This window comes from Artemia sp. Qi Xiang Cuo, chromosome 8 (assembly GCF_049724085.1).
Source record: "Artemia sp. Qi Xiang Cuo chromosome 8, ASM4972408v1, whole genome shotgun sequence".
Lineage (NCBI taxonomy): Eukaryota > Metazoa > Arthropoda > Branchiopoda > Anostraca > Artemiidae > Artemia > Artemia sp. Qi Xiang Cuo.
In genome coordinates, this window is record NC_142801.1 from 55,512,600 (window position 1) to 55,539,536 (window position 26,937).

The window sequence follows — 26,937 nt, forward strand, 5'->3', positions numbered from 1 at the left end:
AAAAGAAACAGAAAAGTGACCAGGGAAACATTAAAACTTGTTTTTCGACTACAAAATTATGAAAAAAATGGTCAGTATAAAAAGCAACAAAATCAATTTCAGTAAGGTTTAAAAAAAAACTAAGGGCAAAGTCTTTTACTCCAGTCTCCTTCAGAAAGTAGACCTTAAGTTCTTCAGTTGCTACTTTTTTTTATAATGATAATATAGTGAATAGGATTCCCTTTCTTGCTATTCAGCTCAACCAGAATGTAATCACCAGTCTTGACTTTCACAATTTTAAATTTGAAGTTGCTGGTAGGGGGCTTGTCTTCAACGTCCGTATTGGAGTCTTAATACGTTCTTTCACAAAGGTGTCAGTGAGCACTTCTGAATTTTTTATATTTTTCTTTCTATTGATTTTTCCGAGATGAGCCTGTTGGAAAAGGGTTTGAATGGACATTCTCTTTTAACGAATCTTCTGATGACCTTTGCATCTCTTTAGAGACAGAACTTGTGCTGCGTCTGTTTCGGGGTCTATGTTAAAGGAGTCTAAATGGTAAATGCTTCACTATATGTGGTAGGCATATAACGACATATAACGAGAGGAACTAATCTTTGGCCCTACTAGCTCTGAATCCACTGCTTATATTCTCAGGAGTGAAAGCCTTTGGATATGATTTCCCCAGCAACTCAGAAATGTTATACACTGATATAGTTTTACATTTATAGGCAGTCATAGAACTTGCAGCTTCCTGTTTGTAGTAGGCCTTAAGAGGTCTCACGACCGTCCTTTCTAGAGGCTATAGTTAGTGATTAGTGTGGGGAGGGACAGTTAAAAGTACGACACAATTATTTTTTAGCTAGATCAAGCAGTTTATTGCTGTATCGGCTGATATGGTAGTCTATTTTTAGAAGTACAGGTGACTGTTTGGAGGGTTTGGCTTGATTGATAAAATGCGGCAAGTAAAGCTAATAATGGGAGGCAGTCATCCAGCCAGAAGTATTTTTCTGAGCCGATCATGATGGTTCCTGGTAAAGCTCCCTTAAGTAAAATTTGCGGACATTGTTTTCAGAGGGAAATAAGTAGAGGAGGAACTGTGTTCCCAATGCATTAGCACCAGCACAAATCGTGGTCAAATGATCTCTTTCTCCTGATCGGACCTTCCCTACTTATTTCTGGCCTCGCTGTGCAATGATCTTACCAGGTTTGTGGATGATTTTCAGGCACGATTCGTCAACATTCCAAATGTCTTGTGGTCTGAACATGTGTTTATATAGACCCCGATCCAGGTTGTCACAGTTAACTCCTACAGTGTGACGTTTGAAAGTAGTTGCCCGTCCTAAGCTTTTACCTTCTGACGTTCTTACTGATAGAGCTTTTAGGCGAGCAACAAAACCAGGGTACCAATCTTTATCTTCAATTCCTCCAAGTCTCCACTACCTTTGCATTTTCAGTTATCCGATACTTTTATACTCTTAGTAATGGCGTAAGTGTGAGAAATTTTACGTGCGGCTAGTAGAGTTCAGTCGCAATATATATCAGTTATCGTTTTCAAGTAAGTTTTTACTCCTTTTTCTTGTTCCTCTGTAAACATTTATCATGTGTTGTAACAGGTTGTAAATAAACTCAGGTCCAGACTTTGTAGAGGGAAATTCAGGTTCTCAACTTTTTTCATGTAGACTTGCAGCGTTCCTTTGACATTTGCAGACTCCGCCTGACTTTCTGTGAACTAAAAAGATTTGCGGTTTTTTATTCTGGATCCCATTTGTCTATCTTTCATTTCTCCTCTGTTTTACTTTTAGGTATTTTATTTTGAATGAAATTTTACGGGAAAAAATAGAATTTCGGTTAACTTACTGATAGGGTTAAACAACGCCAGAATCAATCAAGTTTTGGGTTTTGAGCTTGGCTGCAACCTTAAAACATGCTGTTTATACAGCTTATACAAGCATAGTCCTGTTTTGGACACCTTTGTACGGTGTGCCGAACCTACCCCGGGTATTGTGGCCGAATGTGGGAATTCGCCATCCCGCGGGATGAAAAAATGCTAACAGCAAACCGGTGAAGATAGCACGTCTCCGAAGCTGCCAATAGACAGGTAAATAATAAGAGAATACAACTTGAGTTTATGGCTTTTCTAGTATTCGTAATTAGGCGTAGGCCTTCAGACAAAACTTGAACAAAATTTAATCACGATTAAGCGTGATCCAATCTGTTTTTGGTAAAAGTATTAATCAAGGTCAGACATTTTAAAAACTTACACTGCCATCTGTCAGAGCTTTTATAATCTACCAAAAACCCCCATAGGTTTTTATATTCAAATTATTTGCTTCGGCTAAACGTGGGCTGTGCTAATCGTAGGCCGATCTCCCCTATACCGGTTTTAATATTGAACAACTTTAAACTTTCGAATTGAATTCTTAGAACATGAAGCTGTTATCCAACCGTAAAATGATTTGTGTCAAATCTCTTTTATGGTGTTTGGATTTTCTGAAAATTAGAACTAGGATAGTGGGTTTATTACATTATAGTATTGCTGAAAAAGTAGAACATGGAAAATGCTAAAGGCCGAGTTTCAGCACAATGCAGAATGACGAGTTTCCAAAGACCTATATTCAAAGGACCTCGGGAAGCCTTTACAAGCCCCCCCCCCTCTCCAACATAGGATCGGCTCCCCCCTTCCCCCTAGACAAGATGTTGCCTACGCCCATAAATATTTTTCAATAGCTGTTTAATGGAAAAAAAAAAAAAAAAAAAAAAAAAAAAAAAAAAAAAAAAGCTTCCAGGTTTTCAAACAAGGGTACTTTTTCCTAAGGCTATGCTTTTCCATAAATGAGATACTAGGAAATATGAGATGATCAACAATTAAACGCAAAGAGCTCAGAAAAAAATGTGACTCAGGGTTTTCCAATTTATGAGATGATACTCGTGTAAGAAATAGGGAAACTATAAGAAAGGAAAGTTTCGACTCAATCCACTTAACTCTTCCTGAGATAAATCAAATACGGTATTTTGATAGCCTGGGTTTGCATGGTTTCTTTTGGTCTACTTCGCAATTTCACTTCTAATAGATTCTAGCCAAATAGGATCTCATGGTACCAATATATTTAAACAGAATGGAAATCCCCTTTGTCTCCTTCCCCCAATTCAAAAATTCAAGACATACTTGCCCCCTCCCCCAAGCTCCTTGAAAGCTTTGTTTAAATTGAACCTCAAAGCCGTTCTCGCGATATTGCAGATGCGCTGTTTTGGCCACCATCTTAAGAGCAATTTATGAAAATACTCGTGTTTGGAACAGGGAAACTATATGAAAGATACTTTCAACTTTTAGCCAATTTCACACAGAGTGTTGGGTTTTCAAAACTTTTAAATTCGCAACTTCAAAAATCTTCTTTTTTTTAGTGTTTCTTCAGATAAGAGACCAAGGCTTAGTCGGAACAAGGCTAGGTGCCACGAATATAGTGCGTGCAGATTATTATCAGCATAGAAAAGTTCTATGGGCTATACATAGAGTAATCCATTATAGTAGAAGATAAGAAATAAATTAAATGTTCTTAATATTTTACCTAGTAACAAATTTGCAAGCATGGGTGGATGACGTTCTAAAAATACAATCAGGACATGGGTAATCAGGCTCTGGGTGTGTCCTACCTCTCCATGGGATTTTTCCCAAGGTAATAAGACTTCAGCCCTGACCTAATCACCTAGCGAACAATATACTATTACCAGCAACTCATTGCAGAATAAAGCCACCAGAGGCAAAGACTTCTGCACACACTTTTCCTCCACCCAATCTATTCAAAGCTTCGCTCTTTACCCCCTCCCAGGGGAGAATATGTGTATTTAATATGCATATTAGAGCATTTTTTTAAATGCAAGTGACGTCTTATATATTTAAATCTGCACTTAAAAGAGAAAAAGAAACAGCTAAAATAGGGGAAAAATTAATAGGCTTAAAATAATTAAATGATAAGGAAGTAGAAAACAGAGTATTTACTCTTCTTTTTTCTACCTAAAAGGATTTTACTCTTTCTTACTCTTCTTATAGCTCACTCTTGTTTTTCTTATAGCTACTGCATTGCTTTACAAATACTCTTCTTATAGCTTGCTCTTCTATTTATTCTAATTTAGCTTAGGTATTTATAAAACGCGGTATCTACTTTACTCTTTGATTGAAAGAAGCAAAAACCTGAAAGAAGTTAACACCGAAGAAAAGAACACGGTATCAGAGGCAGCGCAATAGCGCTACCTAAGTAAAGAACAATGTTGGCACAATGTATTACTTTTTTTTTATTATCTATTAGACCAGGGAACTTCGTATCGAAGGAGTGGTCGCAGAAACTTCGAAAAGGACTTATTAGATTGGAAGGGCGTGTGCCCTTTTTAATAGTCGAAAGTGATTGGAGGGCAACTAACACCCTTGCAACGCCCAACATTTCCCCAAACACATCCAAGCAAAATTTTGAGATAGCCATTTTGTTCAACCTAGTTGAAAGGTCCGGAAATTATGTCTTTGAGGATGAAAACCCCCCCGCCCCCCAGGGCCGCCAGGGCAAGGGTTGTAAATTATGCCCAGGGGGCATATAAGGTTTTTATAGAAAGCGATGTCGTAATAACTTCAAAAAGCACTCATTCGATTGGAAATTTAAAAGTCAAACAGTCAAAAGTGACTGTTTGACTTTTTAACAGTCAAAAGTGATTAGAGGGCAACTAACCCTACATTCACGCCCACCATTTCCCCAAACACATCCAATCAAAATTTTGAGATAGCCATTTTATTCAACGTAGTTGAAAAGTCCGGAAATTATGTCTTTGAGGATGAACCCCCCCCCCCCCAGCCCCCGGGGCAAGGATTGTAAGTTATGCCCTAGGGGCATATAAGGTTTTTATAAAAAGTGTTGTCGTAGAAACTTCTCCACGCAGATGAAACTCACCCCACAGCCCTCAGGGCAAGGGTTGTAAGCTATGCTCTGGGGGCATACAAAGATTTTATAGAAAGCGTTGTCGTGGAAAAAAAGGGTTCACATAATGGGAAATTGAAAGGGTTTCCTCTTTAATAGTCGAAAGTGATTGGAGGGAAACTAACCCTTCTCTCACGCCCACTATTTCCCCAAATACATCCAATCAGAATTTTGAGAGAGCCATTTCCTTCAACGAAGTTGAAATTTTTAAAAATTATATCTTTGAGGATGACAACCCCCCACACCCGTCAGGACGAAGGTTGTAAGTTATGCCCGAGAGGCATATAAGGTTTTCTTTATAGAAAGCGTTGTCGTAGAAACTTCAAAAAGGGCTCATTCAATTGGGAATTGAAAGGGCTAATGCCCTTTTTATTAGTCGAAAGTAATTTGAGGGCAATTAACCCCCCTCTGATGCCCACCATTTCCCCTAACACATTCAATCAAAGTTTTGAGATAGCCATTTGGTTCAACGTATTTGAAATGTCCGGAAATTGTGTCTTTGAGGATGATAACCCCCCACCCCCCCCATCCCCAGGGGCAATGGTTGTAGGCTATGCCCTAGGGCATATAAGGTTTTTATAGGAACTGTTGTCGTAGAAACTTCAAAAAGGGCTCATTCAATTGGGAATTGTGAGGGCTAGTGTTCTTATTAATAGTCAAAAGCGATCTGAGGACGAATGCCCCCCACAGGCCCATCATTTCCCCAAACAGTTCCGATCTACATCTTGATATAACCATTTTGTTGAACGTAGTTGAAGGGTCAGAAAAATTATGTCTTTTGGTATGACAAAGCCCCTACAGCCCTCAGGGCTAAGGTTGTAAGCTGTGCCCTGGGGCCGTATAAGCTTTTTATAGAAAGCGTTGTCGTAAAAGCTTCAAAAGAGGTTCACTCGATTGGAAATGGAGAGGGCTATTGCCCTTTTTAATAGTTAAAGGTAATCGGAGGGAAACTCCCCCACACGTCTATCATTTCCCGAAACACTTTTGATCTACATTTTGATATAGCCATTTTGTCCAATGTAGTTTGAATGTTTGGAAATGATGTCTTGGAGGATAACAATCCCCCCCCCCATAGCCCTCAGGACATGGGTCATAAGTTATGCCCTTTAGACATATAATGTTTTTAAGGAAAGTATTGTCGTAGAAGCTTTAGAAAGGACTCATTTGTTTGGAAATTGAAGAGACTTGTACCTTTCTTTTAAGTAGAAGGTGATCGGAGGGCAAATGACCCCCCCCCCCCCCCACCAAGCCCATCATTTTCCCAAACACTTCCAATCAAAATTTTGAGATAACCATTTTGTTCAACGTATTTCAAAGGTCTAGAAATTATGTCTTTGAGGACAAAAAATTCCCCCAGCCCTCAGGGCAAGGATTTTAAGTTATGCCCTTGGGGCATATAACGTTTTTATAGACAGCGTGGTCATATAAACTTCGGAGGGGGACCATTGGATTGGTAAACAGATGTTTTAGTGTTTTTTCTATGAGTCAAAGTGATCGGAGGGAAGCTGACACCCCCCCCCGCACACACACACACGTTCTATTGTCCCGAAATGCATCTAATAGAAATTTTGAGATAGCTATTCTGTTCAAAATAGTCTAAATGTCATACAACAAGGCTTTTAGGGTTGAAACAAACCCCACAGATTAGGGGCAAGGGTTTTAAGTTATGTCCAGGGGCTATTTAAGGTTATTATGGAAGGGATGGTTGTTTAACTTTAGACAATGCTCGTTTGGTTGAAAATGGAAGTTCTAGTTCCTTTTTAAGCGTCAAAAGTGATGGGCGGCATTTAGTCCCTCCTCCCTCTTCTACAACTCCTCCTTTCACCAAAAACATCTGATTGAAATTATGATATACAGATTTTTTTCAAAATAGTCCAAAGAACATATAATAACGTCTTTAGGGATGACACCCCCCCTGCGCCCTGGGGATAGGGTTTTAAGTTACTTTATGAGGGCCTATAAGGTTTTCATTAAATGGGCGGTCGTACAAACATCAGATGGGGCTTATTTGATTTGAAATTGGAATTTATAGTGCCCTATTTAAGAGTCAAAGTGATTTGAGAGCAAACATCCCCCCCTTCCACGCTCAATAATTTTATTCATCGTAGTTGACGCTTTCGGAATTTATGTCTGTAAGGAAGATAACCCCCCCCCCCTCCCTCCTACAGTTCTCAGGGAAAGGGTTGTAAATTATGCCCTTGGGTCATACAAGGTTCTTATAAAAAGGGTGGTCGTATATGTTTTGGAGGGGACTCATTGGATTAGTAATCATAAGTTCTAGTGCCCTTTTTAAGAGTCAAGTAATCAGAGCACAGCTACCCCCCCCACACACACACACTCACACAAACACACACACACACAAACACCTCGTGTTTTCCTGAGATGTATCCAATGGGTATTTTGGGACAGTCCTTTAATTCACAATAGTCAAATACTATATAACAAGGCTTTTCAGGTTGATACAAACCACCAGAGCCTGAGGGCGAGGGTTTTAAGTTATGCCCCCGGGGCATTTAAGGTTCTTATGGAAAGGATGGTTGTATAAGCTTTAGAGGTGGCTCATTTGGTTAAAATTGGAAGTTCTAGTTCCCTTTTATGAGTCAATAGTGATCGAGGTCAAGTAGCGCCCACCCCCACCCAACTACCCAACTTTTCACCATATGTATTTGATTGAAATTGTGCGATGGCAATTTGTTTAAAATAGTCCAAAGAACACATAACCATGCTTCCAAGGTTGGCACAACCCCCCCCCCGAGCCCTAGGGCAAGAACTTTAAGTTATGCCCAGGGGCATATAGGTTTTATATGGAATAGGTGGTCGTTGTTGGAACCCTTGGTCCCAGTTTTTTCAGATAAATGTCCCTTCCAGATTCATTTCTTTTGGCCCCTTAATTATTTTCCTTCCTCAAGTAATAAATATTAATTTTCCTTTTATTTTGTGACGCCATTTTGGGTCCTCTTAACTGCGTACGTGCTTAATAGACCACGAGGTAAAGAATTGCGCAGTTAGGGAGGTCGGCCAGTAAATTAGTAAGTCCTAGGATTGGCTGGAAAGATTCATTTACCACCCTCGTAACCCCTGCCGCAGCACGCGGCTAGCAGAGCGGGCTGGGAGAAAGAGTCTTTTTGAAATCAGTTCTTATATACAACGTGTTGTGAATACAGTAAGGTTTTTTATGTACTCTTTTAACTTTTCAGCTTAGGTCGGAACTAAAGAGATGGTTGGAAAACCTTATCGGTAAAGTTTGGCTTCAAATGCTTCCATAGACCATCTGATCACGTTAGTATACGGAACCGTTGGAGTAACCGCGGAAATCCCACTAATTAGGGCCCGACGAAAGATCTCCCCCTCCATTAAATGGCATAGCAATCCTTTGCGCCATTTTTGCCTTTAAAAGTGGTGACCCCGCACAATAATCCTCCAATAACTGGTGGCAGCGATTTAAGGTCCTATCAGTAAATCTGATAATAAAAGAATTCCGCGCTCTCGAAGAGACGGGTTAATTTGGCCTAGAAAGTAGCCTATGGTGGGTACATATATAAAAATCGTAAAGAGAAAATTTTGATCTGAACTGTGCCTATACGGATAATAATAGGTAATAAAATTTAAAAATCAATCAATCATACGAATAATTAACTTGTGAGACAAGGGAGGCTGAGCCACCCACAGATAATCGACAAATTAAAAGGAAATAATTTTTCACGAAAGGATAAAAAGAAACATTGATAAAAGGATTTTCATTTGAACGAAAGACGTTAAATAAACCTTGAAATAATGGCGGACAAACGAAGAATTCAGACAAGATCTAGTGCGGTAAAACAAAAATCGGATTCAGACACACAATTGTATGCGACTCCCGCTGGAAATACCCCAAGAAAAACACCATCAGATAGAACCATATATCACTCAACAGGTGAAATAGACATTTCTGGGACATATGAAGAGAATATCTTCAAACCAAAATCAGTAATAGAGCGATCCCCGGTACGAACCAGAGAAGAAGAGAAAAGTTTAAGACAAATGCAGAAAGAATTACACGCAGATAGAGAAACCCGAACAAAAGAAACAGTGGCGATAATAAATGAGGAAAAATCATTACATGAAAGAACGGGTATAACAAAACAAACTCACCCTTCAGAGAAGGTAGAAAAAGTAGGGGAGTTGCGGGGAGAAGAAAATATTATACAACGAGCAGACTCAGAAAATGAATTAAGAGAATATAAAGACAATGATATTCAAAGTAGACCAAGTAGCAGGAGTAGTAGAAGTTCAATTTCCAGCAGGAGCTCACGAAAAAACCCTAAAATAGATATGACACAACAACTTTTAAATTTCATAGAGAATGAAATATTAGCCAGAGTACGAAAAGAGGAGGAAGATAGAGAACAAAGAGAAAGAGATAGAATAGCTAGAGAAAAAAAGGAAGAGGCTGATAGGATAGCCAGAGAAAAAAAAGAAGAGGCTGATAGGATAGCCAGAGAAAAAAGGAGGAGGCAGACAGAGAGGAAAGAAAATACATAATGGAAATGATTACAGAGAGAAATTACCAAGAGCCTCAGAAATCTTCTACAATAGAGATAATGCAAGCAGCAAACCTTCAACCAATTAAGGAAAATGAAGATGTATATTTATACAAATACAATTTTAAAAAAATGGTGGAATTAAGCGGATTACCGAGAGAAAATTGGATGACAAGAATACAACCCCTCCTTAACTACAAAGCACAACTTGCATATAAAGCATTACCAATGGAATCCTCAAAAGATTTTGAAAGACTAAAACAAGCCATTTTTGAAAAATTTCAACTCTTCCCCGAGCACTATCAAAGAAGGTTTAGAAGCGAAAGAAAACGAGACAACGAAACTTATAAAGACCACGGGTACAAATTGAAAGATATGTGTTTAAAATGGCTGGAGTTAGAAAATTATACAATTTTAGAAGACCCGGAAGAAATATAAGATGAAATAACGGGATTAGTGAATAAAACAACGACGGAACAGTTCTTAGAAAATACCTATCCAAATATGAGGATGTACTTAAAAGAGAAAAACCCACAGACAATTGAAGAAATGTCCGAATTAGCAGACAGGCACACTGAAATTAGAAGGGAGGCATTCCCACAAAAACCAAGGTTAGGAGGAAATGGTAGCTGGTTGCATGCTGTATGTGGTTTGTATGCTGGTTGCCAATAAGACATCTCAGCAATATACAAAGAACGACTGAGGGTATTAAATTCAAATTTTCGTGGCTACTTCTATTACTACTTCTGCTCTTAAACTTTTTCTAAATCAAAAGAGTGTAATTGTATCCAGGCTGTGAAAAAGCATAGATATAATTTTTTGGGAATGGTAATAACTTTTATTCATCAGGTCAACTAGGGGATGTATATGACTAAATTACACACTACTATTTGTGTCATGATTTTCAAAAGAGTTTATGCTGCTAAAAATTGCTGAAAAAGGTGCTCCAGAATATAAACAGCAGGTCAAACTATAAATTCTTAAAGGAAACTCGGAAAGATTCAAACAATTAGTTTCTTTTTCCCTGAAAATGACTATGTCAATATAAAACGAACAGAAATTAATTAAAAACTTTTTCCACAAAATAAGTTTTTCAGAAAAAAAGTAAAGAACTCCATTAAACCAAAAATGAACAAAAATAAAATCAAATAATCTACCAAGCATACAACTACCACAAATCAGTATTAATAAATAAATGAAACCCAAAACGAACAGAAATTAAAATAAATAACAGTCAAACTCAAAACGAGCAGAAATTAATATGAGTAGGGTTCAAAACCCCTATGCTCTCTAAAAGCCAGATATAATTTGTACTTTACTGAAAAAAAATCTTTTAAACGTTTTCGCTTTTATAACTTTAAGGAATCTAAAATTAATTAAGATTTTAAGGAATAAATATCAGCATATATTAAACTGACAATGCACATTCGTTTGATTTTTTTTTCAGTAAAGTACAGATTATGTTCTGGCTTTTAGAAAGCATAGAGGTTCTGAGTTTGACTCTGTTATTTATTTTAATTTCAGTTCGTTTTGGGTTTCATTCATTTATTGATACTGATTAGTGGCAGTTGTATGCTTGATAGATTATTTGATTCTATTTTTGTTCATTTTTGGTTTAATGGAGTTATTTACTTTTTTTTGAAAAACTTATTTTGTGGAAAAAGTTTTTTTTAATTAATAGAAGAAAAGACAGCAACTTACCAAATATTTAGCTTCCGTTGCATTTTCAACCACCATGTCGCATTTCAAATGGTTTTTAACGTGCTCCAGCAACAACCGATATGCAATTCTTGCATGTTGAGATGGGACTTCGAAAATTTTCTTTTTAAATATTTTTATTGCTCCTTTAACAGCTTCTAGGGCATCTTCAAAATCTTCGTTGGTTAAAATTCTTTCTGATGACCGAGAACCATCAAAGTTTATATTCATGATCTAAAATAAATCCCATTATTTTACATCCGTTAATTGAGATAAGAAAATAATCAAAATTGACACACCAATTACAATAAATTAATTCATTTCAAAATAATAAATTAAATTAACGAACATTTAAGTAGTTTAAAAATGCCAACAATATTAATGTCCCCGGCATATTTTACTGCATTGTGCAGTGTTACCACTATCCTGAAATTTTCCGCGGTCATCCCTAATTTTCTCAAAAGCATTTTGGGTTCTCCAAAACTCCCCACAATTAATGCTAGTAAATTTACGAAGGTTGACACGAAATAAAAATCGCTAATTTTTATCAACCTTAATTTTCAGGGAAATTTTGGAGAAGCCAATTTTCTTCTGAGAAAATTTTGGCAAACCCCAAAGATTGGCAGATAGAGGATAACATTTATAATATGCCATATTATACATGGGGTACTGCAAACGGCATATATTTATAACCATCAAAGTTTATATTCATAACCTAACATAAATAAAGCAAAGGTAATAAATAAATAAAGCCAATAAATTAATTAAATTTCAATGTATGAAGCTGGCGACACCAAAGGTGTGACTAAGAACTAGGTTTTATTGTCTATCAAGTTTGGCTGATACCGGGCAACCCCTCCAAGTAGATGTCAAATTACAAAATTCTGGCTGGCAGAACATTCTAAAAAGTATCCGAAGCTTGATAAATTTTGGGCTTGTTCGGCAATAACCCAACAATTTTTAAATTGGAAATCCAAATCAATTCTTGGATTTTTACTTTGCATCGGAAGGAGCCAATGCCCGTGTAGCTATAAAAAAAAGGACGAAGAGTACAAAAAAATTTGTAATATTTTTATTTTGGAGTAACTAAGTCTGGGCGTTCCCCCTGACCAAATCCCAGATTTGTAAACAGTAGATTCTAATCTTTTGTGCAATATACAAATAAGAACTGATCAAATTATGGATCTACCTTGGGAGGAGAGCAATTAGACTTTTTCAGCATCTAAATTATTTACAATCCCCGCAAAATTCCCAGTATGCTTCTTATAATTTGCAGTTATTTTTTACACTTTTTAATATTTTTTTTTCTATTACGAATCTAAAGCAAAGACATTGAAATCATTAAAAAAACACTACAGTCCAATAAATGAAATAAATAACTTCTTAAATCCTTGCAGCAAGGTTTAGCGATTTGTTTCTAGGACGTATCGTATAGATTATACTCTGCACGGATAGCGTTTTACATATTATGCACAAAGAATACGAAATACATTACTATCGCCTATACTCTACACACCAAAAAAGATAGTAATGCACATTATACTAAAAAATCCATTAAATATAGGAAGCGAATAAACAAACTACACAAAGTCGATGACAAAATTAGTTTTAAAGTAAAACTAATTAAACCAGTATTGATTTAAATTAGTTAAATGACTGGGATCTCACCAATTAACGAAAATTAAACAAAAAACCATGTTTTTTCAAGTAAAAATAAGGAGTAACGTTAAAACTTGAAATAAACAGAAATTATTATGGGTATGAGGGGGATTGCTCCTCCTCAACACCTCGCTCTTTACGCTTAAGTTTTTTAGTACTTAAAAAAAAAACTTCTTATTATTCTAATTAAACGAACCTTGTGTTTCAGGAGTTGTTCTTAAAGAATTTGGACATAATTCAAGTTTTAGCGTAAAGAGAGAAGTGTTGAGAAGGAGCAACCCCACTCATATACGTAATAATTTCTATTCGTTTTAAGTTTCAGTGTTGCCCCTTCCTTTCCCTTGAAAAAGCTTATTTTTTATTTAATTTCTTATCATTTTTTAAATAATGCAAGTAAATCTTGATAAACCTCCACGGAAAAATCCCTTCTCCCCACGGCATTATTCTCTAGACAATTCAATCCTATTGAAAATTTACCCCGAAGAATTACCCTTAACATCTCCATGCGTAAAATTGAGTTGACAAAGAGAATGAAGACATTAGAAGAATTTCGTATAGGATTTCTGGCAAATTCCCCCAGTGTAAAATATCCCCTAAAAAATTCAACCCTAATAAACTTCCCTTCCCATGAAAATCATCCCCATGGAAAATCAACAGAGAATTGACCACCACCCCCCCCCCCCCCTTGCCCGAAAAATGTATGCATACTTCCCAATAACAAATACTATAGTAAACAATGGGCAAATTTTGTAACTTATATCTTTCCCAGGGGCTGTGGGGAAATGATATCTCCAAAGGCATAGTTATTCAGCCTTTCAACTATACTGAACAATACGATTATCTAAAAAATTTTGATCGAACGATTTTGATAAAAAAAAGGGGCGTGGGAGGAGGCCTAGTTGCCCTCCAAAATTTCGGTCACTTAAAAAGGGCAATAGAACTGTGAATTTTCCGTTCAAATGAGCTCTCTCCCGATATTCTAGGATCACAGAGTCGATACGATCACCCCTGGGAAAAAAAACACGCATCCGTGATCTTTCTCCTGGCAAAAAATACAAAATTCCACATTTTTGCAGCCAGGAGCTTGAAATCTCTACAGTAGATTTCTCTGATATACTGAATCTGATGGTGTTTTTTTTTTATTAACATTCTATGATGTTAAGGGGATGTTTCCCTCTTTTTTCAAAAATCAGGCACATTTTCCCAGGCTCGTAACCTTTGACGGGTAAAACTAAGCTTGACGAAACTTATATATTTGAAATCAGTGTAAAAAGCCGATTCTTTTAATATGTGCATTGGTATCAGAAATCAGATTTAATTTTTTAGAGTTTCGGTTATTATTGAGCCGGGTCGCTCCTTTCTTACAGTTTGTTACCACGAACGGTTTGAACTCTGAGACCAGTCCTGTCGCTGAACGCCATTTTTGTCTAAAAAGACTGATTCGTATTCTATTAATTCCAATGCTCTGTATATTCAAAAAAAAAAGAAAAAAGAGGGGGAAGATGACGGTTGGCTGCTGATATTTCGCTTGGAATAGAGAATTCATAGGAGATTGTTGCAAATTTCAAGCAATGCAAATTGAAGTTTAGTTGTTTTCACAAATAAGAATTCCATATGGTTCCCGTGTAACTTAATCCTCGCCTAACTGAACCATCCTGCAACTGTACCCCGTTTAACTCAACCCCTGTTCAACTCAATGCCATTCATCTCAACCCACATGCTCAACCCCTCAACGCAACATCAACTGAATAAAGCGACCAATCAAAGAAAACACGATTTTTTTTCACTTATATTCTTATAATTTTTTATTAATATTTATATAATATATACATATAAATCATATAGTAAAAGGTTTATCCTGTCAAATCTTAAATTTTGAGACTCAGCCCCTCAATGGTACATGACTAAAATTTAATGCTGATTTTTCAGTTTGAAGGAGACTAGCGTGTCACTATCAGCCACCAACACCGTTTCCAAAAACTAACACACAAGTATTTGTCCAATAACAGAGTCACACTTACTCCCGCCATTTAAACATTTGCCTCTCAATTACTCGGACTATCTGTCTTAGTTTTTCCTACAATTAGCCGTGTCTTGATGCCTACTGCAAAATACTTGATTTTCAGGTCACCAAAAATGTTTAGTCAGTCATTTACGTAGATTTCCTCCCAAGAGCTGTGTCTGCTGAACTTCCTTTTGAAGGAATGAACAGATGGGATTTCAGAGATTACATCACTCACGAGACCGTTCCAAATCGTGGCGCAGCGTCTTACAAAGCTGTCCTTCGCGTACTCAGTGCGAGCGTACTCTCCTCTTGAAGGCTATCCAACAGTGCCTTATTTTTTGTGTCTTGGCTGCATTGAATTATGTTTAACAATAATGATTTTTTTTTTCACCTTTGTACACGAAAAAAGTATTTGCGCTGAGGGAATAGATTGCAGAAAAAGAGAGAAAACACCACAAACAAACATAAAAATTCAAGAACTATTAACAATCCAAAAACATCCGAGTTTTATCACATGCTCAATAGAGATAAACATAGCTTTCTCAAGCCCGACATTTTTTAATTTATAGAAGAACAGTTTTTGAAATAGATTTTTTTTTTTAATTATTTAAATTATATAAGAAGAATTCAATGTATAAGAAGAATAAGTTTTAAGGAATATCTGAAAGACAATTTTGACACAAAGAAATACAATAATTACATTTTAGTTTTATTTAGTCCTTTATGAAATGACAAGACGATGATTCTTAGAAATTCTTTTTGCTTTTTTCCCCATATTTTTGATAGCCGGAGCTAGTAGGCACCTATCAAAGACTTTATATTATTAAACACCTCAAAGCATCACTTACAAAACATCACCTCAAAGCATCACTTTAAACGATCTTTACGCGAATTGAGGCAAGCCGATCAGGTATTTAATTATCTGATCTGTAATGTTTAATTGGCGTTATACAATCGTTTAAAATCATTCTCCTTGTTTACTGCAACACGGAGGTCCATATACCGTGAGCGATTAAAGCAGAAAAAAATCGATACGTTAAAGTCCGTGAAAAATCGAAATTCATCTTAGGTTTCTTCATGCAATTGATCGTATATGAGGTGAGTACCACTTATAAATTCCATTATGCGAGGTTCCTTATTCTTTCACTATTATCAATAGTTGTAAAACGTTAAAAATACAGTTGCAGGCATTAATGAAGTAGCATGGAAGTCTTTCAGAGATAACATACTCGATTCTGCTGGCAATACCATTGGCCGCAGCAGACATAAGAATAAACCCTAGATATCCCAGAAGACTCTGTCCGTGATCGAGCTGCGCCGGAAGGCCCGTTTAGCAAAGAAAATGCCAGAGTACAGGCGACTCAATGGCCTGCGCAATAGCCTACTGCAGAGATAGGAAGACTTTTGTCGACAAGTAAGCCAATGATCTTGAAGATCCTGCAAGGAAAGAAGACACCTGCCCCCTGTACAAACACCTCCGTGAGCTGACAGAAGGGAAGACTTCCACCGTGAGCCTTGTTTTTCTGCTGGCAGCAGCATACAGGCCAACTCTCCGCCTGGAGAAGTCACTTCTCAACGCTTCTCAATGCCAAGGCAGTTGCTCATCCTGACCCAGGTCTGATTCAAGCAGCCATAGCCACACCCGAGGCTACTGCGACCTCGTATCGCAACTGTTTAACACCTCTGAGATTCGAAATGCTGTAAAACGGTTAAATAACAATCGAACCCTGGCGTCTGTGGTATTTCTGCAGACCTCCTCAAGTACGGGGGTGCAGCGATGATTCTGTGGCTCCAGCTAATCTTCTCAGCTGTATGAACGACGGAAAGCATATCTAACGACTTGCGTTCTAGCATCATATTGCCGCTCTGGAAACACAAGGGCAGCCGTCAAATCTGCCCCAAGTGTCGTGGGACCACCCTTCTCTCCGTTCCTGGTAAACTTTTCGCCATGTCACTCCTGGACAGGTGCTCCACCTTTTTTCGTAGAGAGAGAAGAGTCCAGCAAGCCGGGTTCGTACCCTGCTGGTCGCCGACGGAGCAAATTTTCACTATGTGCCAGTTGATCGAGAAGACGCGAGAGTTCTACCGAAAAGCGTATATCGCATTAGTGGACTTTAAGGCTGCCTTTGATTTTGTCGATCGGTGTTTACTTTGGCTGATACTGAGAACTACGCGCCTACACCAGAAATATTGCTTGCTTTTTGAAAAGCTGTATGACGATACCGAGAGGTGAAGATTGGCGTCCCACGTTCTTGGTGAAGATTGGCGTCCGGCAAGGTTGCGCCCCAACTCCCGAGCTCTTCAACTGCGTCATAGACCATGTTCTGACCAGCACGACGAATCGCCTTCAGTTCGGAGACCGGCTACTCTCTGATGCTGACTTCGCTGATGACATAAGGCTAGTTGCGGACACCGTTGAAAAGGTCACCAAAGCTCTCCAGGTGCTCTCAGAAGAAGCCTCAAAAGTTGGACTGAATATCAACTGGCAGAAAATCAAAGTTATGCACCTTGAGCCCCCCACGCCTCGTTCTACCGTAAAGTAAATCAGCCTCGGAAACAACCGAGTAGACTGAAGACTTCGCTTACCTGGGATCTATTCTGTCGAGAACTTACATCTCGAACAGCCAAAGCGTCGGTACTTGTTGGGAGGCTGAGCAGCATCTGGCGAAAGCCGATCGTAAGCCTCTTTGCTAAAATGCGCATTTACAATGCACCAGTCAGCACCGTGCTGCTGTATGGAGCGGAGACGTGGCCAGCTGCAAAATCTATCCTCAGTACCGTCGATTTCGCACAGACAGAACATCTCCGAAGAATCGAGGGATTTCACTGGACTAACTTCGTTAGCAACCAGACCCTCCTGTCACTTACGGCACAAACTCCTTTCTCGACGCAGCTCGCCCAGCGTACTGTTCGGTGGTACGGCCACCTCATTCGCATGTCACGCGACACCCCAGCACGGGTTGCTTTCAATTTCGACCCCACCCTACACGGATGGAAGCGACCCAGAGGACCCCCCCCCACTAGGTGGAAAGACAAAGCCGATAAATTCCTCGCCCAAGCCCACATGCCGGTGGAAAAAGCTGCGAGCCCGGTAAGCGATAGTTAAACCTGGAGGCACCTGGTCTCATCGTTTTCTACGCCGAACCCTCTGCAAGAGCCTTAAATAAAGTAAGTCAAAGTTGATCAAGTCATTACACACAACAGTGAAAACAAGTTCTTTTTCCATCAAAGAAGGAACAATTTTAGTGTCCTAGGTCATTAGATGGGTGAGTAGGGTCAAGGCCTCGTTCAAATGCTTATCTGTTTGAATTACTAAAGTAGAAAAACCCTTTTTTTACAGAAATAATTACCTTTAACACATTATATAGAATTTATGTTTCTTTATAATTGATAAACCTGTGGTAGCACAGTGGATTAGTACTCTACTTGGCAATACAGAGCGCGAGCTTCAATTCCCCCTTCCAAAATGTGGGGCAACAGACTTACTAGCTGTCCCTGTAAAGAAAGACACAGCAGCTGGAACGTCAACAATAACCTGTTGACGTCCTATGAGCCATCAGTGACTCTAGAAGATCTTTGTCCTTTTATCCATGAGAATTAATACAGAAAATCGTACAACCAATTACAAAGGTGAGTAAAAGAGTGCCTTGCCCTAGACCTTAAATCTACCTGCACCACCACAGGCACCCAGGGCCCCCTCAATTTTTTTACGATCTGGCTTGAGGTTAGCTGCGTAAATATTTTCCGCTGAAGGTCAAGTGTAATGCTGCTGTAAAACCTCCAAGAGAAAAAGCGAGTTGTAGGCTTTATGTTATTGCAATGATAGAACCCTCTCAAGTGTTTCAGGTTCATTTAAGTTACAAATTGAGTTTCTGTCTGGCATTTTGTTCGCTTTGAATTGAAAAAATGTTTGACTCTTGACCACCACTAAATCTTACTCTTCTTTTTTGACAGGCAAGAAAACTATTCTAAGAAAAATAATTCTAAGAAGGCATTCTCTGTACATGTTTCTACTTGGCGAGGGTATTTTCAGGGCCGAAACAATGAATTGTTCTGCTCAGTTTTTTTTTTTTTTTTTTTTTTTTTTAGTTGTAAGAATGTCTAGCATGATCATAAGTTATAAAATTCCTTAGCATACGTACATTAAAAAATACACAAAAGATACGATTACTTGAAATAAAACCTACATCTCAAGCCCCCTACCCATTACTTTCACTATTGAAAAGTTAATCTCATTATTGATGCGTGAATCCATTGAGGTGAATGTGATTAAATTAATTCAGTGAAGGTTGAAATGGAGCATTCAGACAAGGCAGGTCATTCGGATTTGTGCGCATTAAGCGTTTTTCGTCGTCTACCTCGCTTCTGAATTCCAACTGATTGCCACTGGATGGCGACTGTGGGGAATCGATGGTCCTACATGTTAAAGATATGGCCAAGGTAGCTTTATTTCAATGCTCTGACCATGTCAGCAATTTGGTTTGTGAGTCCTCAAATAAATCCACTTGAGACAGTTTCAGACCAACGAATATTCGGAAGCCTTTGAAGACACGTGTTTTCAAAATCAAGAATTTTCTTTTCTTGTTTGTGAGTAAGATTCCACGTCTCAGCATAATATAGGAGGATTGAGATAACGTTGCTGTTTAGCAGGTACACGTTTGCGCAGTTTGAGTTCTTTTTTAGAGGCAGTTCTATAGCGTTCGCCATAGTAAAGAGTTACATAGCTTTAATGTATTATTATTTACTAATTATCTAATATTTTTTCCTAGAGGCACTTCATATGGAAGGAACCAGCCCCCCCCCCCAGCCTTTCTCCTGAAATGCATCTGATCAAAATTTTAAGATAGCCATTCTGTTCAAGATAATTAGAAGGCCAAATATCTTTGGAGTTGACAACCCCCCCCCGCTCCCGCGACAAGGGCTGTAGGTTGCGCTAGTTGCCCACTCTTAATATATACGGTTTCATGGAAGGGATGGTCACATAAACTTCGGAGGGGGCAGATTCAATCGGAAATAGAAAGTTCTAGTGCCCTTTTTAAGAGTCGATAATGATTGAAAGGCAGCCAGCTACCCCCTCCCCCTCAGCCCCTTTTCCTAAATACATCGAATAAACATTTTGAGATAGCCATTTTGTTCAAAATAGTCCAAAATTAAAAAACTATAATTCAGGAGTTGAAAAAACCCACTACAGCCCTCGGGACCAGGGCTATAAGTTATGAAAGTCGCCCCTTGTTAAAATATAGGCACTATGTCAAAAGGCACTATGTGCATCCAGTTTATCAAAAATGAGGACCTACAATATTTTAGGAACAGCCGACAGCACAAAATTGAAACTTTCAGGACATGTTAAGAGGGATGTTGGAAAGTGGTTGAAAGACTGACAACCCCTCCAACGCCGTTTTCAGTTGTCCTCGCTCCAAAAACATTCGATAAAATTTTGAAATAGACGTCTTGCTCAAAAGAGTACAAAGCTCAAATAAACTTAGCTATTGGGATGACATACCCCCCCCCCCCACACACACACACACAACTTTGGAGAGGGATGCCTAACAGGTTAAAACACACTGTTTGCATGCTGGTTGTCAGAAGGGCGTATCAGCAATATCTAAGGAGAGGCTGAGGGCATTAAGTTAAAAATTTCAGGGGTGTTGAAGAGCTATTGGAGGACAACCAGCACTCCCTTTTTTATGCCTCCTCGTCTCAACAGGGATCAAAATATTGAAAAAGCGATTTTGTTTAAAATAAAACTGTCAGTCCACATTTTTTTTTGTAATCTTGGTTACGATGGTATTTTTTTTCTTTTCTTTTTTTGAAATTATGAGAAATAAAAACAAATAGCTCGAAATAAAGATTGTTTTCAGTAAACTGCAAATTATGTTCCGGTCTGTAGAAGGCACAGGGGGCGTTAGCCTACTCTTCTTTGTGGTCGTTTCGCTCATTTTGAGTTTGCCTTCGTTATTGATTGTAATTCCTTATTAAACACAAGAAGAGGGTGTGTATTAAGTTTTAGTTATCTAAGGTTAACATAATTCCATAATAAAATATTTGTTTTTAAGAATTATTTAAGCAAGTATTTTAGAATTCAAGTTCAAGTTTGATATGGGTTTTAAATTGTTTATAGTAGTTCTCACAATTTTTAGTTTTCTTTTGGAGAGCTACGTTTTTATTCCGTTTTCTATCCTTGCATGTAAATGAAGCTTCGAACCAACAGGGCAACAGGAAATGATTAAAGATCAGTTATAATAGTTCTTCAAATTTAAATACTATTTTAAAAACCAAATTGTCAGTTACCTTGCGGCAGCAAAGGGGAAGAGACTGAACTTCTTAGCCAGAAGTTTGCAAGTTCAATCCCGCACGCCGTAAGGACGTCTTCCATACATAATCAAAAGTTTGTAAATTTTTAGTATAACATATTCAGTATAACATGTAATTAACAGCGCAAATAGTGATTTTTGCCCTTTGTTAAAAAGGGTCCTCGTTAATCTAAACAAACAAGCAAAAATTCTGGGTAGTTCCATTTTTTATGTATTTGAGTTTTTCTTTAAATATTTACTCATTTTTGTACCTGTATCATATAAAATTATTTACCTTCATCATATTTGTCGGCAATAAATCATCTTTTTCCATTGTTACAACTAGGAAAACTAGTGAAAATGCTTCATGTTCAATAGAGAGGAGGGGGGGGGGGGGCTTTTACAAAAATTATTTGAGTAATAGATCATATGAAAATAAGACGAATGTAAAGAAAGTCGAGAAAGCATTAAAATATGAACTAAGGAGGTGAGGTGAGGCCACGGATAAAACTGCCGAAGATCTGGAAGATGCAGCTAGACGGCATACTAGTAAAATATTGTACTGGCACGTTAATAAACTGAGAGGGAGTTGTCAATACAGACTTGTCCCACTTAAAGATAGGAACTGGGCCACAACTAGTGATAGGGAAAGAGTTAGAGAAAAATGGGTAGAACATTTTTAGAATGTTCTAAACCACGAAAGAGCAACAGGAAACAGATATAGAGGAGAATGAAGAACTTTGTGACACTCTTTCTCTATCTTCCTTAAGTAGCAAGTTACTTAGTTAAACTTAGAGATGATGTAGTCTTAGAGATACTTTTTTAGACTTAGAGATGCTGTTGATAAATTTTTAAGAGAAAAACAGTGTGGTTTTAGGAAGGGTAGAGGATACGTCGGCCAGATTTCACTATTATCTTAATAAGTGAGAAGTGCCTGAGTTATCAAACACCTTTAGTTCTCAGTTTTATTGATCATGAGCAAGCGTTTGATTCAGCTGATAGAAGAGCTTTAGCGAAGGTCTTATACTTGTATGGTATACGAGACAAATACATTAAAGTGATTAGTGCTATGCACGAGAATAGGATTGCAACGATTAAGATAGGAAATGAGGTTAGTAGCTGGGTTCGTATTAAATAAGGAGTTAACCAGGGTTCCGTTCTATGCTCATATAAAACATTTTGATGGAATTTGTCTTAAAGAGCCCAGCAAAAGCAAAGGAAAACGTGGAATCAAACGGCGAAGTAAAACTCTTCTGGACTTAAATTACTATTACGATTTAAGCGTCCTAGATGAAAGTATTAACAAAATGAATGAACTTTTAGAGGTTTTAGGAGTTCTGAGTACTAAAATAGGTTTGAAAATCAAAATTAAGAAGACTGAGTCGCTAAGACTAGGAATAAGTGAAGATAAAAATGAGACGTTGGGTAACGAAAAGATTGATCCAATGGACAGCTTCACTTACTTAGGTAGCATTATTAGTAGACAATGGGTACAGTGAAGATGTTAAAAGTAGAATAGCCAAGGCTCAGGTTATTTTTTCACAATTGAAAAAAAGTTAGGAAAAGTATGAAGATAAGCCTGCGAACCAAGACTAGAATATTAGAAGCTACGGTGATGACAGTTGTTAAGTATGGTCCGAAAAATGGAGCATGGGTACTCCGAAAAATGGAGGAAGATTTATTAGATGTTTTCCAGAAAAATTGCCTATGGATTATTTTGGGTACCCGACTGACTGACCGTGTCTCGAATAGTAGACTGTACGAAAAATGTGGTTCAATCCCGCTTTCTAGGCCTATAATAAGATAAAGGTTAAGATGGCTAGGGCACATTCTGCGAATGAAGGATGATAGATTGCCAAAGATGTCCTTTTCGGCCAACCATCTAGGGCCAAACAAAAAGCCGGTGGTCCCCGGTTGGGTTCGGAGGATGTCGTAAGAAAAGATTTAGGAGAAATGGGAACTTCCTGGGAAGCCGTAAAGAGGGAGAATTTGAACAGATCAGGATTGAAGCAGAGCGTGCGTAGCTGTGTTGGCCTCAGGTGGCTCGATGCTGCAGTGAACTCTTTATAGTAGTAATACTAGTAGTATTTAGTATCTTTTTACTACTAGTAATACTAATAGTATCTAATCTTTTGTGCAATATAAAAATAAGAATTGATCAAATTATGTATCTACCTCGGGAAGAGAGTGGATAGACTCCTTCAACATCAAAATTATTTCAAAGGTCCCACAAAATTCCCAGTATGCTTCCTATAATTTACTGTTTTTTTTATACTTTTTACATTTTTTTTTCTATTACTAATCTAAAGCAAAAACAATCAGTTTATTTTTGCTCGTCTATGGCTTAATGCAGCTCTTTACTTCTTTTTTTTAAGAACTTCTTTTGTGGAACGCTTTTTTTAAATTAATTTTTGTTAAAGAGATTAATACTACTTAATCCGCAGGGTGATGTTTAACTAATCAGTTTCACAAAAATGTTGGAGCCAAGCAAAATAAGGTCCTTGGTTCGTACTTGACCCTTTCAGTCAACAGGTTTAGCAACTGGACATTATTTCTCCACCCTCTTTAACAGTTATTAACTCATACGTTTCAAGAATTGTTCAGATTTGAATGTTAGCTGAAGATGAGGGCCATTCCCTTTATCAATTCGATTTAACACAAAATTTTATTTTACAAAGAATTTGTATGAAAAAGGCAGCTAAGAGCTACAAGGCTACAAGGTGGAAGCTAAGGACAAACCTTCGCAGCTTGACAACGTTTGAAACGTTTATGACAACGGAATTATTTACAGCTTTTAATAATTCGAAGAAAAATACGCACCTTCCTAAGGATAGCCATAAGCTTTTCATAATGTTGGCAATTACAAGGAATACAGGCTTCTACAGCAACGTTAACTATAGCCTTACGTACTTCAACAGCCTGCTCGCATGAAACATCACTAAATCGAGGAATAAAGACGTCTTCTAACAGTTCATCACCATACATCTTCCTATAAAATTAATAATTTCTGAAAAACTCCATATCGCTATCAAAAGTGGTTCGTAGATGCTCCGCCAAGCCTTCTCCACTACCCTACGTAACCTTTCCCGAAAATAAATTACGTAGCATTATGGTCTTCCGCACCCCTAGGATAAACCCAAAGTAGTTTTTCCAAGTAGAAGCTTTCTCCAAAAAATACTGACCTAGCCATGCAAACCAACACAGTTCATCTAATCATGGCTTCAAATAAACGCTTGAGAGTTGCTTTGCATAGAACCCTCCTAAAAAGTCTAAACAACACAATAAAATAGGCATTTTTATTTAAAAAAAATTTCCACAATTTTTTTTTTCCCACAGCACAGGTCTTTCTCTACCGTGATCTTTCTTATTTTCGGAATTTTTTTTTTCCCACAGCACAGGTCTTTCTCTACCGTGATCTTTCTTATTTTCTTATTTTGAACTATTATGAACCTAAAGTAGTTTTTCACGTATAACAGGGGTAGACCCACATTCTTTTTTTATATGTCAGTATATTTAAAATAATCAAGAGTGGGTGCAACGAATACAAGTAAATTGATTCAAAAAGAAATAAATTGGGCGAAGAAAATAAACATATGCGTTTCATTTGAAAGTAAATTAAATAGTAAATCTAAAAAAGAACTCTTATACACATATTATTTGTTGCTTTCCAAAGACAAGACAAGTTAAAAAACTACCATTCTACTGTTAAAATTATTGGCAGAACAAGTTAAAGACAGCCCTTTCATTGCCAAAATTATCGACAGATTACTGACAAGAACGCCGACAAATTGTTTTTTTTTCACAAATTATTCACAAGTTGTTCACAAATTATTCGCAAGTGTTCGCAATCATTCAAATGTTGTTTAAAAGTTCTTCATAAATTATGTTATTTGTAAAAAAAAAAAAAAAAAAAAAAAAAAAAAAAAAAAAAAAAAAAAATGCTTTTTACATTGAGGCTTCTTAATAAGATTCTGAAGGACTTTGTCAGCTATTTAGATATGAAAAGTGTATGTAGCAGCGTTAAAAAATCGCCGTAACTTGGGTATCTTAACGTAATTTCCTATGCGTCAGTGCAAATCCTCCTAAAAGGTGATACAGTTATATAAGCTAGATATTGAACAGGGAATACTCAATTATATTATTGTTATATTATTAATCATATAATGGAAATTATATTATCAATGATGCATTCACATAGTCACTGATTGATAATAAACTATTACGTTAATTAAGAATATAGATCAATATTATTGATTGAAGCGGAGATTACGTTACATGAATGGGAATTCAATATTCTAAAAAATTGTTCAGAAATAAGTCAGTAAGAAAATTTCCCAAGTACAGTTCTGATTCATTTTACGTGACATTTTGATGAAGATATGGGACTGCCAGGAGCTAAACAACATCCAGTTTTCAAATCAACGATCCGGGTCTGCCCATACCCAAAAACAGAAAGATCTTCGAATCCCCTCTAAGTACCATCCAGGAATAACTATTTTATATGTTAGATATAAAAGTAAAATATATACAAGGCCGGAAAATGGCGCACAAGAAGCTTCTTTGAGAGAATTAGAATGCCATGAAAGATGTTTTTTACCGTCCCTGGTTTTATTTGTCGTGCACCTGTGTGTGTAGTACACGTGTCAGTGTTTGAAAATCCATGCAGTTAGATCCTTGCGATAAAAAAAGAAAAAAAAACATAATAAAGGGATGTGCCGAGGAGAGCTCAGGGCCCTACCTACCTCCCCCCCCCAACAAAAAAAAAGAATTCCCAATTTCTTGGCACTTTTGTTTGAACTCATAAAATAGTGCTTTTATTATGCCCCCCCTCCCCTCAGAAAAAAACCTGCGGACGGACCTGTTGCGGTATATAGGCTACTCATTTGTGAGATCCAGAAAAAAACCCTATTGACTGTATGCAATGTCTATAATGATAATTACTCACTTGCCTTCAGGCTTCGGGTACAAAAAAAAAGAAAAAACATATACTTTCTTGTGAACAACCAAAGCCTACTGAATTCCATCGTAAAAAGGGTCCTGAGAAATACTTACTTCAGCTGCCAGATATAATGTCACAAAATCGTTTTTTGGTCAGTGATTCGCCAGGTATTATAAGCAGTTATCAGCTGTATAAAGCAAGCTATAGATAAATTTCAAGCGTAGATACGCAAAGTTTTAAAGGGAATATAAAGGAAGTAATACAAATACAGGGATACTGGTAGGCAGTTCGAGATGTCCTACAGCAAATAGATACAAACACATAGATTTATCCTTGGGAAAATTTAAAGTAAGCAAGTGATACAGAACATATTAGACAATATGGAAAAAACATGTAACTTCAGGGGTAGCCTAACCCAAAATGCCCTCACACCCATGTGCGCTTACATGACTTAAAAACTATTTGGCTTCTAAATGATCTCTGATATTTCTAACAAGGACAGTCTTTGTGGTAAAAAAAGCGGCTCACAGTGGACAATTACACTTTAAAATTTCTAATATATACGGAAAACAATGGTCCGCAATAAGCATAGAATACAAAAAAATAATAATGAAAAAGCGGGTGTCTATCGTTTTATTTAGCCTTACCAATTGATACAGCTAGGAAGATAGTAAAACAATGTCCTTCTAATTTAGAACGAAAGAAAATGTACAGTTATTTAGTTTTGGAAAGCCAAAGAAACTAATTAATTAATATTTAAATGCTGTTTGAAGAACTATAATTAAATAAATAATTAATATTTTACCTATTGAAATCTATCACAGATCCTAAAACTTCGATCGCCCTTGTTTGAACAACAGGTCGTTTTTCCTTCGTATAAAA

General features: G+C 37.4%; 1 protein-coding gene across 1 annotated transcript in view; it reads right to left on the minus strand.

The window, feature by feature from the left end:
• Nucleotides 1-26,937, minus strand: part of gig (TSC complex subunit tuberin) — a 236,097-nt gene that overhangs the window by 155,005 nt on the left and 54,155 nt on the right. Inside the window, exons 8-10 of the mRNA XM_089093612.1 lie at nt 26,861-26,937; nt 23,937-24,105; nt 11,163-11,393 (exon numbers count right to left, since the gene is read on the minus strand). The exon at nt 26,861-26,937 is cut by the window's right edge and continues 227 nt beyond it. Of these exons, the coding sequence (XP_088949738.1) occupies nt 11,163-11,393; nt 23,937-24,105; nt 26,861-26,937 (477 nt within the window). The remainder of the gene's footprint in view (nt 1-11,162; nt 11,394-23,936; nt 24,106-26,860) is intronic.